Genomic DNA, 15,923 nt, shown 5'->3' with positions numbered 1-15,923 from the left:
TAGTTTATAAACTAATCTAAATCAAGTATATTTTTTATCATGATGTAATAATTGATATATTATGGGTGTGTATGTGAGTGAGAGAGAGGGAAGGAGGGAGGGGTGTGAGAGATGAGTTAGTGCTAGTAGAATGCTAGTAGAGGCTCTTATGATGGCAAATATTGGTTATATGGACTACAGGCCAAAAGTTTGGAAGCAAGGCCAATACAGGCCAAACATTTGGAAGCAACTTCAAGTTTCTGTTCACAATGCCTTTCTTAAAAAAATATTATTATTATTATTATTATTATAAATTATTTGGATTTTGGGATGTGTTTACTGCATGATCAGACTTTGCTTTCATTGATATGCACCATTTCCTCAATTTACGTTTAGGTATACATTGATGTTACCAGACCATTGCTGAATAAACGTTACCAAAAAAAAAAGAAGGGCTTAGTTTTAGGGTTGAGAAGATTTGCAAGAGTCACAACTTCAGTGCAAAAGTAAAAAACAAATCACAGTTTGCATTATTCACTTTAGCTCTTTGGCTTTTGAGAGTTTGCATACAAAAATCCCAATAAATCTCAACTGTGTTCATATCTCTGACAAACTAATACAGAAATGGCTAACAAGAAACAGCTGAGTAAAGAAACAAGAGTACAGATTTGTACATTGAGGAAAGAAGGATTCACTGAAAGAGAAATTGCAAAACGGCTAATTGTGTCCAACAAAGGAGTTCACTACACCCTGAAGAGACTAGAAGAAACTGGAAGTTATGATGATAGAAAAAGGTCTGGAAGAAAGAGGGTTACTACAAAAGCTAGAGGATAAACATATAATTGTCACAAGTAAGAGAAATTGTCGAAAAACAGCACCACAAATAAGGGAGGAAATCAACATGACAAGGTCAAAACTCATATCTCTGACAACTGTGAAAAGACGTTTAAGAAAGGATGGTCTGAAGGGTTGTATATCTGCAAAACAACCACTACTTCGTCCAAACAACTAGAAAAAGAGATACAGTATGAGTGGGCAAAAGCACACAAAAATTGGATCTATGATGACTAATAAGTTCTCTGGACCGACGAAAGCAAACTATTTGGTTGAAATCGCAGAGTCTATGTCCGCAGACAAACTGGTGAACGTCTTACACCGACAATAAAGCATGGAGATGGTAGTGCCCGGATGTTTTATGGGTGATAGAGTCGGAGATTTGTTTGAAGTAAAGGGTATCATGAAGAAGGAACAGTACCACACCATCCTCCAGCATCATGCAGTTCCATCTGGACTAAGACTTGTGGGTCGAAGTTTGCTTTGCAGCAAAATAATGACTCTAAGCATTCTTCCAAGCTCTGTCAGGGTTACCTAGACAAAAAAGAAGAGGAAAGTGTTCTTCGAAAGATGGTTTGGCCCCCTCAGTTTCCAGAACTCTCTCCAATTGAGCTTGTGTGGGAAGAATTGGATGGATCAGTCACAAAAGTGCATCCCACGAATCAGCAGTCTCTCATTGATGAACTTAAGAAAGCTTGGAATGCAATTCCTGGCACATACCTTAAAAAACGTGTGGAACGAATGCCTCGTATTTGCCATGCTGTTGTTAAAGCCAGAGGTTACTTTGAAGAAAGCAAAGTCTAAGCAAGAAAAACCCAAATACCTGATAATTATAGTAAAAATGTATTCTGATAAGTGACTCTTTATATAATTATCATGTTTATTTTGTTGTATACAAATTAAACTATGATCTTTTTTTGTACAAGTTTGATCTTGCTTCCAAACTTTTGGCCTGTAGTGTAGATACACCTCCAATATAATTGGTTAGGTTATGTATAAAAATAGTGTTGTTGAAACTCAATTTTGCTCTTATTTTTCTGTCTGAGAACAGAGAAGGAAAGACTAGAAAGAAAAGAAAGAAGAGGGGGGGGGGGGAGGAGAGATGAGACAAGACGAGAGAGACTAAAGAGAGGCAGATACAATCAGCGCCACCCAGATGCCTCGAAGACCGTGCTTGGCTAGACGTGGTGGTTAAACTTCCGCAGGAGGCATCAACATCGCCTCACTGTCCCAGACATCATTGACCGTGGGAGGGCATCCTGTGCCAAGAGGGGGCCGATAGAACACTAATATGATCTGCTGACTGCCACCCTGGAGGAGCACGGGTTGAGGGAGAAACCCCGTCAAATTTACAACTGCGACGAGACAGGGTTTCAGCTGGACTCGGCTAAAAGAAAAGTCATCGTGCCACCATGTTACCCACCCATCTCAACATCCCCTGTCCCATGACTCCCCACATGCCATAACTTATCCACCCCCTGTCCCAAGTCCCTACCTAACCCATCCTCTGGTAACATCAGGCAGGATTATAGCAGACCTGGCCCACCTCCTGGCCGAGGTCAACTACGCCCGCAACACCAGCAAGGTCAGGAGGAACACCACCAAGGCCAGGTTACTGACGGCTCAAGAGATGTCAAGAGACTCCATCGAGAAGGTGGAGGACCGTGCTGCAAGGCGGGAGGCCCAAGCTCTGGCCAGAAGAGACAGAGAGCAGCCACTTCCTCTCCCTCCCAATGTAAATGCTTTATATAATCTGTAAAAACAAGCAATGTCCTAAGATGCTGGTGACATTAGGGATGATGATGAGTAAACAACACATCTCTAAACTTTATCCTGTATCTATACAGCCCGCAGACAGACAGCTGCGCCATTGTCCAGCTCCTCCTCCTCATCTGCTGGACCCACGACATCCACCGGTATTGTACTTAACATTAACAGTCTTTGTGTGCCATCCCATGATAATCAAAACATGTTCTTAGTTGTGCTGTCAGTTTAACGTGTTATTAACGGCGTTAACGCAAACCCATTTTAACGGCGTAAATTTTTTATCGCGAGATTAACGCCTAGCACACTTTGTAATTTTTTTCACATGCTGTTGCAACAATTAGTAACGACAGAAAAACTACAACACCACACCGGATCTAGCTAGACCGGAAACAAAACAACACACACTTGTTTAAGAGTAGTAGACGTTACGCTTTGAGTGGATGGCGAGCGCGAGACGCTGAAATGGATCGATTCGTTGTTGTCTGAAAATGTCAACAGGCTTGTCTGTTTGAGTAACTGGCTTACAGCAAAGAAGTAGTAGGCTTACCTTTTATTGGTAACCATTACTGTTCATTCTTTCTGAAATAAGAGGCTGGGTTGAGCCTCTGGTGAATAAAGAGCAGTAGCCTGACTGCTATGTTCAAAGCGAACTTGAGAAAAGTATTAAGCCATGGTTTAACTGCACTATAGGCTGAGTCCTAGTTTACCTTACATGTGCACTTTGTAATTTTATTTTGTATCGCACAGTTTTGATCCCTTAGAAAGGGCTGTTGAAGGGGCTGTTTGTGTGACAAAGTATTTTTTTCACCCTTTTATTGATGGACAGTGTTACATTGTGTGAGAGATTATTTGCTCCAAGTGAGAATGTTAGTGTGAAATTGAACACTACAGTATATGCCAATGTTGTTTTCAATAAAGACAACATTTGCACAAAGCAAGCCGATCCACTTTTCCATGTTAAGAGCATTAAAATGAGAAAAAATAATGGGACAAAAAGAAATCAAGGAACATTTAGAATAGATAAAAATGTGCGATTAATTGCGATTAATTGCAAGTTAACTATGACATTAATGCGATTAATCCCAATTAAATATTTTAATTGTTTGACAGCACTAGTTCTTAGATATATTTTTTCTATGAGTAGGTCACACTACTGGAAGGAGAAAAGAAGAGCCCGTAGTTTGGCAGCGTGGCCGGTGCAGGAAACCTGACCCTCCGGCTGTCAGTACTTTAACACCTTTAAATCAACTGAAGCCATAGCATGATCATTGATATTAGTAGTTAAAGGGATTTGCTAATTGAATGTTAGCAAGAAAAGTGTTCAAATCACAGCGCATTCACGTTATATATTCCTGTGGATCACTGGCCAGGAAGGACACAAGTTGTACCTAGTAATCAAGTTTTAGATCCATGTTTGTACGATCGGATCCTGAAGGTGCTGTAATTGAACAATCTGGACAATTGACCCTTCCTACGTAGCCATTTCACTCTGTGCTCCAATAACACTTGAGCAAGCCTCAGTGAGAACTTCCTCCTTTCCTGTACTTATATGCTATGTGCCAAGCTTTCGATGTTGAAAAGACAACTACATTTTAAAGATGGTTTAAAGATAAAAGCAACATATAGTTAATGTTAGTAAAACGCTAGCTAACTAACGATTGATATAGGCTAAATTAGCTTGGTAGTTAGCTAGCGTTTTGCAAGTTATCAACTAGCTGTAGATGTAGTGATGTAGATCCAAAGAATGTATTTCGATTTTGTATTTATATATATATGTGATTATGATATGTGAAATTGTATAGCTCACCCTGAAATTCTTACCCTAACCACTCACTCTCCTCATGCATAAACCTAACCAACCAAACCAATGAAGACGAGTACAAGCCAATCAAGGCCAGAGTAGGGCAGGTTATGACTTTGCCATCTTGAGAAAAAAAAGTGGCGTACAGGAAAGGAGAAAGTTGACAGAGGATCTGTACAGAGCAGGAAAGTGAGGGCATGTGTGTTTGTGACTCTAACCAATAGGGGGACCCAGTAGTAGTTGAGGTTAGGCACTTCCTCCTGGATAACAGGGATTTTCCTAGTGAAGAAGAAGAATGCAATCACACCTGAAACACAAACGCAGACACACTCAGTGACACACTGTCTTGCAGTCTGTGTTTGCTTGTTGGGGGTAAGACACAAGCATTGGAAGTGGTAATAAAGATGAGAGTGGCTTGACCAATGTAAGAAATGGCAAGACTTTCATTGTCCCTTACCAACTCCTCCTGCTATCAGGACTTTGCCCAGAAACAACAGAAAGTCTGTCACTCTGTCCAGAACTGCAACCCTGTAGGCAGAGTCAGAGAATTCAGCCTTACCTCTCCCATAAAGACTCAAATGATCTGAAACATGTATCCACACGCTAACAAAAAAGGCCCAGGGAGAATTAGTGGACGATCTGAAATCTCCTTACCTGACCACATTCCTCATCAGAAGGAAGAAGGCTTCTCTGGCTGAGGTACACAAATTCTTACCATAGATCGCCACCTGGTGGAGAAGTGACAAGAACAGCTATCACAACAGCACTTGGTTATTGACATCTAGTATTCATACTGCTCATGCTAAAAAACTCCACTTTAACCTACTCACCATGACATAAGCATTATGGTTCATGTAGCGTATTAATTTCTCCAAACACCAGAAGCAGCATTTCAGACAGTGCATTATGAACCTGGACAGGCTGTTGTCAATACCTACATGGATAAACATGTACAAGATCAGTATAGGGTTAATAGCAAATACAGCAGCAGGCAGACAGGATCAGATCAAAGATTTAGACAGAAATACAGTACAGACTAACAAGTCCACAACATGCAAACAGAGGTATGCGGAAAATGGTGACTGAAATGGAATCCAGTTAACAACATACAGACAGATAACTAAGGCTAGAATGCGAAGGCATGAAGCATGAAAGCTAAACTTTACAATTTGGCAAGGAGTGGGAACAGGTGTGTGGATAATCAGCTGATGGAGAAAGGAGGTAAAGGACCAAGACATCTGGTGGACAGCTGAAAGATGGCAGGTCTGGGGAGTTGGAGGATAGTTCATGGCCTGGGAGAAGTCAGCATGGCTGGTGAAAGGGACAGAGGAGCAGATGTAACAGGACAGTGTGGTGTGTGTGTGTGTGTGTGTGTGTGTGTGTGTAAACCTTTTAGTTTCTGCTCCAGGTATTCCAATATGATCCGGATCAGTTGGACAACTGAAAGAATTAGAGCTCCAAATGCCAAAGATCCTGTGTGATACCTGAATAAGGGCAGAGGAAGAGCTCAATATATTGTTATAGTGTTCATGCAGAAAGTGAAGCAAATTTTTTGTGTGATCAGATTTCATACAAAGTCAATGCAAAGACACCAAATGGGCAACGCAATATGTGAAATTCTTATTCTTTAGAGTTGAAAATATTACTTTCTGAGCAAATAATTTGTGTGTATTGCTGGGCTTGCATTGGGAGGACTGGAGAGAGAGCTGCTGCTCCAACTATTTAAAGATAAAGTAAAATCAAGAGTAGTTAAACATAAAAACCTAATAAAAATTAAAACAAATTCTACATTAGCACAAAATAACAGAATGAAATGTGGACTGTTAAATATCAGGTCTGTCCTCTAAAGCAGTTCTAGTGAATTAATTAATATCAGATTATGACATTGATTTACTTTGTTTTACTGAGACCTGGCTGTCCCACGAGGAGTATGTTAGCCTAAATGAATCCCCCCGTCATATTAATACTCACCTTCGAGGCACCGGCTGAGGAAGTGAAGTGGCAGCCATATATAATTCAAGCCTTTTAATTAATCCCAAACCTAAATTTAATTATAATTCATTTGAAAGCCTTGTTCTTAGTCTTTCTCACCCGACCTGGAAAACACTGCAGCCAGTTCTATTTGTTATAGTGTACCGCACTCCTGGCCCGTAGTCAGATTTTATATCTGAATTCTCAGAGTTTTTATCAAGTTTAGTCCTAAAACCAGATAAAGTAATTATTGGAGGTGATTTTAATATCCATGTGGATGTTGACAATGACAGCCTTAGTATTGCATTTATCTCATTAATAATCTCAAATGGCTTTTCAGAGTCAGAGTGTAAATAAACCCACTCCTTGTTTTAATCACACTCTTGACCTTGTTCTATCATATGGCATTGATATTTAACATTTAATAGTCTTCCCAAATCATCTTTTTTTATCTGACCATTATTTAATAACTTTAGAAATCCTATTACTAGATTATAAGCCATTAGGCAAAACTTTTACAGCAGATGTCTATCTGACAGTGCTGTAGCTAGATTTAATGAGGAGATTTCCATTTGTATTTACTTCAATAATAATATAAGGACTACTATAATAACCTTAGTCCCTCCCAAATTGATCTTTTTGTCAATAGTGCTGTGGGCTCACTGCGAACAACACTAGACTCCGTTGCCCCTATACAAAAGAAAATATTAAAACATAGGAGGCTAGCACTGTGGTATAATCAGCAAACTGGTAGCATCACGCTCAATCTGACAAGATAGTCTTAAAATATATAGAAAGGCCCTGCGTAATACCAGAGCAGCCTATTATTCACCATTAATAGGAGAAAATAAGAACAACCCTAGGTTTCTTTTCAGCACTGTAGCCAGGCTGACAGTGCAGAGTCACAGCTAGCTGAGCTATGTATTCCTATAGCTCTCAGTAGCAACAATTTCATTAGTTTCTTTAATGATAAAATCATTACTATTAAAAGTAAAACCAGATATAAACTGCATTTCTCAAATCAATCTTCATCAATTAACTCCAATAATTTCTTCTTAAAAGACCCCTTCCCAACTAGGCTGCTTAAAGTCTTACCCTTAGTTGGCACTTTTTTATTAGATATCAATCTTTATTTATTTTCAGGCTATGTACCACAGTCCTGCATCATATATATATATATATAATTTGGGTTCATACAGCCGTAGTAAACCAGATTAAAGGGCTTGTCTTTGTTGTGCAAGTGAGAACAAATAATCCCACATGAAACTCAAGCGTGTACCGCAAAGCAAAAGCACCCATTTTTACATGAAATAGAAGGGTTAACACAAGGGGTAATAAGTAAGGTTCCATTCAGGTCAAACAGAGTCAGGGTAAGGCTATTGTGCATGTTGGCTCACTGGGAAGACTCTGCTACTGGAACAGAGTCTTAATTATTATCCCTGGTAACACCTGTGTTTACTCTACTATTATATGTCAAAATAGCTGTTTTGAAAAAGGTCCATTTGCTACTCTTTCTCTGTGAACACACCATTACACACAAGACTGTCTGTTATGTATCACCAATATGGATGGGAAAAAACAGGACAAATTTGACATGCTTGCATACAGTTTGAAAAAGTTATGCATCCCAGACTTGTGAGTGTGTCCTGACCTGAGAGCCCTGCTGAATGATGAAAAGAGTGGGCATGGTGGGATATCCTGAGGCTTCCTCCTGGCCCAGTAGTAGCTAGCAAATGTCCCAGCCAGGGTGCACTGCTCCAGGGCCAAGCTGAAGTTAACCAGCCAGAGGAAGACCAGTAGGTTGGACAGCTGCAGCAGGAAGAGGTACTGGTGGTAGGATGTCTCCCCACCATAGAAAGCAAAAAGACACTGAGAACCCAGACACAATGTGGCCTTGGAAATGTTGGTTTTGTTGAAGATCTGACAGAGGGAGGGAGAGAACAGAGGAGAGTTATTTACTATGTCTTATATATAGCAGCAAACAACTAGGTAGCCAGACTGACAGAGAGTTACAACTCTATTGAGCCACGTATCCTCATAACCTTAAGTAGCAACAACTTTATGAGCTTCTTTTATAATAAAATTGTTACTAATAAATGTAAAATCAGATATATATTTAGACTTTTTCTGCTATCAATCTTCATCAGTTAACTTCAGTCATTTCTACATCGAAGCCATCAACTTGTCTCATAGACCCCATCCTTACTAGGCTGCTTAAAGAAGTCTTACCCTTAATTGGCACTTCTTTACTGGATATGATTAATCTTTCTTTATTGTCAGGATATGTACCACAGTCCTTTAAAGTAGCTGCCCTTCTTAAAAAGCCCACTCTTGACCCAGGGGTTTTAGCCAACTATAGACCGATTTCTAACCTCCCCTTCCTCTCTAAGATTCTGGAGAAAGTAGTCGCCAAAGAGTTGTGTGACTTTCTACATAACAATAGTTTATTTGAGGATTTTCAGTCAGGATTTAGAGTTCATCACAGCACAGAGACAGCTCTGGTTAAAGTTAATAATGACCTTTTGATTGCTTCCAACAATGGACTTTCTGTACTTGCATTATTAGATCTTAGTGCTGCATTTGACACGATTGACCATAATATTCTTTTACAGAGACTTGAGCATCAAATCGGCATTAAAGGAACCGCACTAAGCTGGTTTAAGTCATACTTATCAGATCGTTCTCAGTTTGTACACATTAAAACATGAACATCCCTATGTTTGGTTTGTCCTTTTATTTTATTACAAATTCTTTCTGTGAAAAAAGTTAAAGTGAAAACAAAAACTTGAAAACTACATGATATAAGATGACTTTAAGTAGTAGTAGTAAAGTAGTACTTAAACAGAGTACTGTTAAGTAAGAAAACATTTATTAGGGGCCGAGCACTAACAAGTGCAAGGACCCTATTGTTCCTTTAGGAATTATTATTATACCTCTGGGACTTCGACCGCATAATTGGCCCCTGCAACATGCTCAAAATGGCATGAAAATTTGCACAAAATTCAAACGTAGCTAAAATACCGATGATGACATTGTCCCCGTGCACGGGCGCCGCCAAACGTCTAAGCCACGCCCCCCAGAATCAGCCCCCAAGACACGTAAGGCCCACATGTACGAAAATTGCTACGCATGTGTATCATGATAAAAGAAGCAGAAAAGCCTCTTGGACCCATGCCCCAAAACCCACAGGAAGTCTGCAATTTCAATTTTTAATTTTCATAATTTTGTGGTCATTTTGACTTTTTGGGCTTGTATTGAACGAACTCCTCCTAGGGAATTTATCGGATCTGCTTCAAAATTGGTCAGTACAATCAAAACATGGTGCTGAATGAACGCTGTTCAATTTGTAACTGTACGTTGAAGGGCATGTCCGTGGCGTGCCGTCAAAGTTGGCCATTTTTAAGTCCGTGGTCAATTTTGGTGAATTTTCGCCTTGCATTTGAACGAACTTGTCCTCGGGAATTTCTGGGATCTGCTTCAAAATTGATCAGTGCAGTCAAAAAATGCTGCTAAATGAACGCTGTTCATTTTTTGACTGTACGTTGAAGGGTGTGTCTGTGGCGTGCCGTCAAAGTTGGCCATTTTGAAGTCTGTGGTCTGAACAAACAAACTCCTAGGGAATTTATCAGATCTGCTTCAAAACTTGACAGTACTCTTGAATAATGTTGCTGATTACAAGTTGTGCTATTTATGACTGTACGTTGAAGGAGGTGTCCGTGGCGTGCCGTCGAAGTTGGCCATTTTGAACGAATGTCACTTTTGGCATTTCAGGGCTTCTATTTTAACTAACTCCTCCTACAGGTTCTATTGGATGTACTTCAAAATTGGTCAGTGCAGTCAGTTTTTTTCGTCCAACATTGTGCCCGTGACGTGGCGTCCCGTGGCATCCAATTTCAAACCTTCGCCATGAAAGAGGGATTCGTCATAACTTCTGCGTACATGATCCGACTGCAACGAAACTTCACATGTTTGATAAGAGTCCCGCCCTGAACACGTCTACATGACAATATTCAGACGATAGTGAGTGATAGTGCCACCTACTGGCAACAGGAAGCAACCGCTGCGTGGTGATTTTTAGCTGATTTACGTGAGATTTTCATGTCGTGGTCCGCACGTGTTACGACGGCACGTGACGCGGCCGCAGCACGCCCCGAGATGCGTGGAGTGCGAGGTCCCGTCCAATGCTGCTTGCAGCTTTAATTTATTTTTATTGTTTTCTGAGCATTTTATTACTACAGTGAGACAGTCAAGAGATGGCAGATTTTTTTTGTTAAATCAACTAATGGATGAAGAGATGATATGCTCACATAAGAATTTGTTTCTTCCTATTTTTTGACAATAATAAGAAACAAATGAATTTGACAACCATCCTAATGTGTGTAATGGAAATGGTAAATGGACCTGTACTTGTATAGCACCTTTGTAGTCTTCCGACCACTCAAAGCGCTTTTACACTACATACCATATTCGCCCTTTCACACACATTCACTTAGTGATGGCAAAGCCCATCAAACAGAAACTAACACATTCCTACCCAGTTACACACCGATATACAGCATCGGGAGCAATATAAAGTTCAGTATCTTGCTCAAGGATGTTTCGACGCATGGCAGGAGGAGCCAGGGATGGAACCAACAACCTTCCGGTTAGTGGACGACCCCAGTGTGTCAGTGAAGTGTAGATGGTGTCAGTATGCTTTAAACAAGAAGCGTTTTTTATTGGAAAGTTTTGCAAAAATGTTAGAATGATGCAGAGATTTGCAGGAGGGGGTGGTGGGGAAAATACAGTGGAGTGCTGGTTAAACTGTGACAGCAGGGATTTCTTAACAGCAGCTCTGTGATCTGAAATCTGGCTTAGTAAACACATATTTTAAGAATATTTCATATAAGTACTGATAAACTGTACAGTGACCAATAACTGCAGTCATTTGCGTAAAACAAGCGATTTGGATGAAATTTGAGGAGATTATTTCCTGTGAATACTGCATCTGTTCTCTGTATCATGTATTTTCTTCTTTTTTTTAACAATCATATATACTTAATAATAATAATAATAATAATAATAATAATAATAATAATAATACATTTTATTTAAAGGCGCCTCTCTGGGCACTCAAGGACACAGTACAACACATAAAAAATGAAAACAGTAAGAAATAAGAAACAGATAAGAAAAGACAATGTAGATAGTTAAGTGGGGTTTGCAGTTCTGAATAGGTGAGTTTTTAGTCTTGATTTGAAGAGTGTGAGAGAGTCCAGGTTCCTGAGGTCCAGTGGGAGTGAGTTCCAGAGTTGGGGTGCAGAGCGGCTGAAAGCCCTGCTCCCCATGGTGACGAGGCGGGTGGGAGGGACAGAGAGGTGGACAGAGGAGGCAGATCTGAGGGAACGGGAAGGGGTGGTGATGTGGAGTAGTTCGGACAGATAAGGAGGGGAAAGGTTGTGGATGGCCATGAACGTAAACAGGAGGATTTTGAAGTTTATGCGGAGTTTGACCGGGAGCCAGTGGAGTTGCTGCAGAACAGTGGGAGATGTGGTGGATGGAGGGGGTTCTGGTGATGATTAGAGCTGCAGAGTTCTGAACCAGTTGAAGTTTATGGAGGTATTTGTGAGGTAGGCCGAAGAGAAGGGAGTTGCAGTAGTCAATGCGGGAGGTGACAAGGCTGCGTACAAGAATGGCAGTGGAGTGGAAAGAAAGGGAGGGGCGGAGCCGATTAATATTGCGTAGATGGAAATATGCAGACCGGGTGTTGTTATTGATATGGGATTGGAAAGATAATGTGGCTGTCAAGGATGACACCCAGACTCTTAATCTGGGGGGAGGGGGAGACAGAGGAGTGGTCGATGGTGAGGGAAAAACTGTCAGCTTTTGAGAGGGTTGATTTAGTGCCAATGAGAAGAAATTCTGTTTTATCACTGTTTAGTTTGAGGAAGTTGGAGGAGAACCAGGATTTGAACTAGGTGAAGCAGTCAGTAAGGGAGGAAGGTGGGAGTGGAAATGGGTTTGCTGGAGAGGTAGAGCTGGGTGTCATCCGCGTAGCAATGAAAATGGATGTTGTATTTGCGGAAGATATTCCCAAGGGGAAGGAGGTAGATGATGAAGAGAAGGGGCCCCAGGACAGAGCCCTGGGCAAACCAATGGTGACGGGGGACGGGTGGGAACTACAGGATTGGAGTTGGATGAACTGAGTGCGGCCTGAGAGGTAGGATTTAAACCAGTCAAGGGGTGTATGTGAAATACCAATGGAGATTAATCTGTTGAGGAGGATAGTTCAATTCAATTTAATTCAATTCAATTTTATTTGTATAGCGCCAATTCATAACAGAAGTTTTCTCAGGACACTTTTCAAATAGAGCAGGTCTAGACCGAACTCTTTATAACATTATTTACAGGGAACCAACAGTACCACCATGAGCAAGCACTTGGCGACAAGGGCAAGGAAAAACTGTCTGTTAAAAGGCAGAAACCTAGGACAGATCCTTCGGCTCTAGCTGGGTGGTCGACTGTCTCGACCAGTTGGGGTGAGAGAGAGCGAGAGAGAGAGACAGACAGACAGACAGACAGACAGACGCACAGTAACAACAGTATTGGCAATGGCAATCTAGCAGGACCATGGCAGGAGGCTCCACCAGGATCGATAAGAACCTGCAAGACGAGAAAGCACAAGAACTCCGGGGAAGAAGAGTGCAGAAAGAGAGAGGAAGAGAGGAGCTCAGTGCACCATGGGAAATCCCCCAATAGTCTAGGCCTATAGCAGCATAACTAAGAGATGGTTCAGGACTCACCTGAGCCAACCCTAACTATACAGTTACAGCTTTATCAAAGAGGAATGTCTTAAGCCTACTCTTGAATGTGGTGAGGGTGTCTGCCTCCCGAACCGCAACTAGAAGCTGATTCCATAGGAGAGGAGCTTGGTAACTGAAGGCTCTGGCTCCTGTTCTACTTTTAGAGACTACAGGAACCACAAGTAGCCCAGCATTCAGAGAACGTAGTGTTCTAGTGGGGTAATAGGGTACTATGAGCTCTTTAAGATATGAAGGGGCCTGACCATGAAGAGCTTTATAGGTGAGGAGGATTTTAAATTCTATTCTACATTTTACAGGCAGCCAGTGCAGAGAAGCTAGTACAGGAGAGATGTGATCTCTTTTTCTAGTTCCTGTCAGTACTCATGCTGCAGCGTCCTGAATTAATTGGAGCGTTTTAATGGACTTATTGGGGCAACCTGATAATAAAGAGTTGCAGTAATCCAGCCTTGAAGTAACAAATGCATGGATTAGTTGTTCTGCATCTGTATGTGATAGGATGTGTCTAATTTTTGTAATATTACGTAAATTAAAGAAGGCAGTCCTGGAGGTTTGCTTTATGTGGGAGTTAAATGACAAATCCTGATCAAAGATAACTCCAAGATTCCTGACAGTGGTGCTAGAGGCCAAGGTAATGCCATCTAGAGTAACTATATCTTTAGACAGTGAGTCTCTAAGGTTTTTGGGGCCAAGAACAAGAATTTCGTTTTTTTCTGAGTTTAACATCAGAAAATTGCAGCTCATCCAGGATTTTATGTCCTTAAGACATGTTTGTAATTTAGATAATTGATTAATTTCATCGGGCTTCATCGATAGATATAACTGCGTATCATCTGCTTAACAGTGAAAGTTAATGGAGTGATTCCTAATAATGTTGCCTAAAGGGAGCATATATAAAGTAAATAGTATTGGTCCAAGTACAGAAGCTTGTGGAACTCCATGACTAACTGTAGTATATAGTCTGAGAGATGGTGTCGAAGGCCGCACTCAGATCGAGGAGGATGAGAATAGTGAGTAAACCAGAGTCGGCTGCCAGGAGGAGGTCGTTTGTGATTTTGATTAGTGCTGATTCAGTGCTATGGAGGGGGCGGAAACCAGACTGGAATTGTTCGTTAAGGTTGTTAATTGTAGATGAGAATACATTTGGAAAGCAACTGTTTTTTTAAGGATTTTGGAGAGGAAAGGTAGGTTGGATATGGGACGAAGGTTATTATAATTATTAGGGTCAGCACCAGGTTTTTTCAATATTGGAGTGATGGCAGCTGTCTTGAAGAGTGTAGGAACAATTCCAGTGGAGAGTGAGGAATGGATGATGGCAGAGATGAGGGGGAGCAGAGAGGGGAGGCATGCTTTCACCAAAACTGTGCAGAACTGTGGGGAGGGGATCTAACTGACAGGTGGAGGGCTTGGACTTTAGGATGAGGTCTGAGATATCTGAGTCAGAGGGGAGCTGAAATAAGGAGAATGAATGAGACGTCAGACAGGGTTCAGGGGAGGTGCTGAGGGAGGAGCTTGGGCCTAGGTGCAGGTGGATCTGATGAATTTTCTGATTGAAAAAGGACATCAGGGAGTTACAGAAAGCAGTTGAGTACAGATGGGGAGGGAGAGAGGCAGGGGGTCTGAGAATATTGTTGAGAAGAGAAAACAGTGACTTGGAATTACCTTCATTTGAACAGATTATGCCAGAGTAGTAGTTGAGTTTGGTTTAAGAAATGCAGTTCTTATAATGTAAAATGTGATTTTACTGCATGTCTTTGTGAACAACAAGACCAGTTTTCTTGTACAGTCGCTCAAGCTGTCGACCTTTGGCTTTCATCTGCCGTAGTTCAGAAGTGAACCAAGGGGCAGAGGTGGAGAAGGGGAAAGACCTGGTTTTCATAGGAGCGAGAGAATTAAGAATGGTGTTGAGGCCATTGTTGTAGTGGGAAGCCAAGTCGTCGGGGGTGGAATTGTGAGTGTTCAGGAGACAGCTGATACCAGAGGAAAGTGCATCATGATTAATCTTCTTAATGTTACGGAATGAGATAACACGTGGGGGCTTTGTTGAGGACAGAGTGAGTTTGACTTTGAACGACAGAAGCAAATGATCAGTTATAGGAAGTTCATCAGCAATACAGTTGGAAGGAATGAGACCAGAACAACAAACTAAATCCAGAATGTGACCCTTTGAGTGAGTGGGAAAGTCAATATGCTGCTGGAAGCCAAAGCTGTCAAGACAGGATGCAAAGTCACGGGTAAGAGGGAGATTGATATTGTCCATATGTATGTTGAAGTCCCCCAGCAATATTACATTTGGGGAAAATGTGGCTAGGTGGGTAAGTAGAGCAGCAAAGTCATTAATGAAGTTATTGCTTGTTTTAGGGGGGCGGTAAACAGTTGCAACGATGGTGGGAACTGGACCAGAAAGTTGACACACAGTTGATTCAAACGAGTTGAAGGTAGGAGCAGATACCGGTAGGACTTTACACTTCTCGCGCTGAATTATCGCGAGACCTCCACCACGCCCGGAGCCACGAGGTTGACAGGTGTAAACAAACCCAGGGGGCGTGGTGATGGCAAAGTCCATCGAACAGAAACTAACTCATTCATACACATTCTCACACCGATGCACGGCATTTTGGGGTTCAGTATCTTGCTCAAGGATACTTCGACATCGAACCCACAACCTTCCGATTAAGGAACGACCCGCTCTGCCTCTGAGCCACAGTGAGAGTGGATCAGTTTCTTACTTGAGAGTTGAGAACAGTTGCACAGTCCAACAGTAGAAGAGC

General features: G+C 41.4%; 1 protein-coding gene across 2 annotated transcripts in view; it reads right to left on the bottom strand.

Moving 5' to 3' along the window:
* Positions 1-15,923, bottom strand: part of LOC127369764 (choline transporter-like protein 5-A) — a 70,053-nt gene that overhangs the window by 5,586 nt on the left and 48,544 nt on the right. For both annotated transcript variants that reach the window (XM_051411500.1, XM_051411507.1), the window contains 6 exons: positions 8,004-8,272; positions 5,771-5,865; positions 5,212-5,315; positions 5,036-5,109; positions 4,839-4,909; positions 4,600-4,688 (listed from right to left, as the gene is read on the bottom strand). In XM_051411500.1, coding sequence (XP_051267460.1) covers positions 4,600-4,688; positions 4,839-4,909; positions 5,036-5,109; positions 5,212-5,315; positions 5,771-5,865; positions 8,004-8,272 — 702 coding nt within the window. The remainder of the gene's footprint in view (positions 1-4,599; positions 4,689-4,838; positions 4,910-5,035; positions 5,110-5,211; positions 5,316-5,770; positions 5,866-8,003; positions 8,273-15,923) is intronic.

The sequence above is a fragment of the Dicentrarchus labrax genome, unplaced genomic scaffold (genome assembly GCF_905237075.1).
Source record: "Dicentrarchus labrax unplaced genomic scaffold, dlabrax2021, whole genome shotgun sequence".
NCBI classification, from domain to species: domain Eukaryota; kingdom Metazoa; phylum Chordata; class Actinopteri; family Moronidae; genus Dicentrarchus; species Dicentrarchus labrax.
The sequence above is the reverse complement of the archived record's forward strand: the minus strand, read 5'-3'. Positions and strand labels throughout refer to the sequence as shown.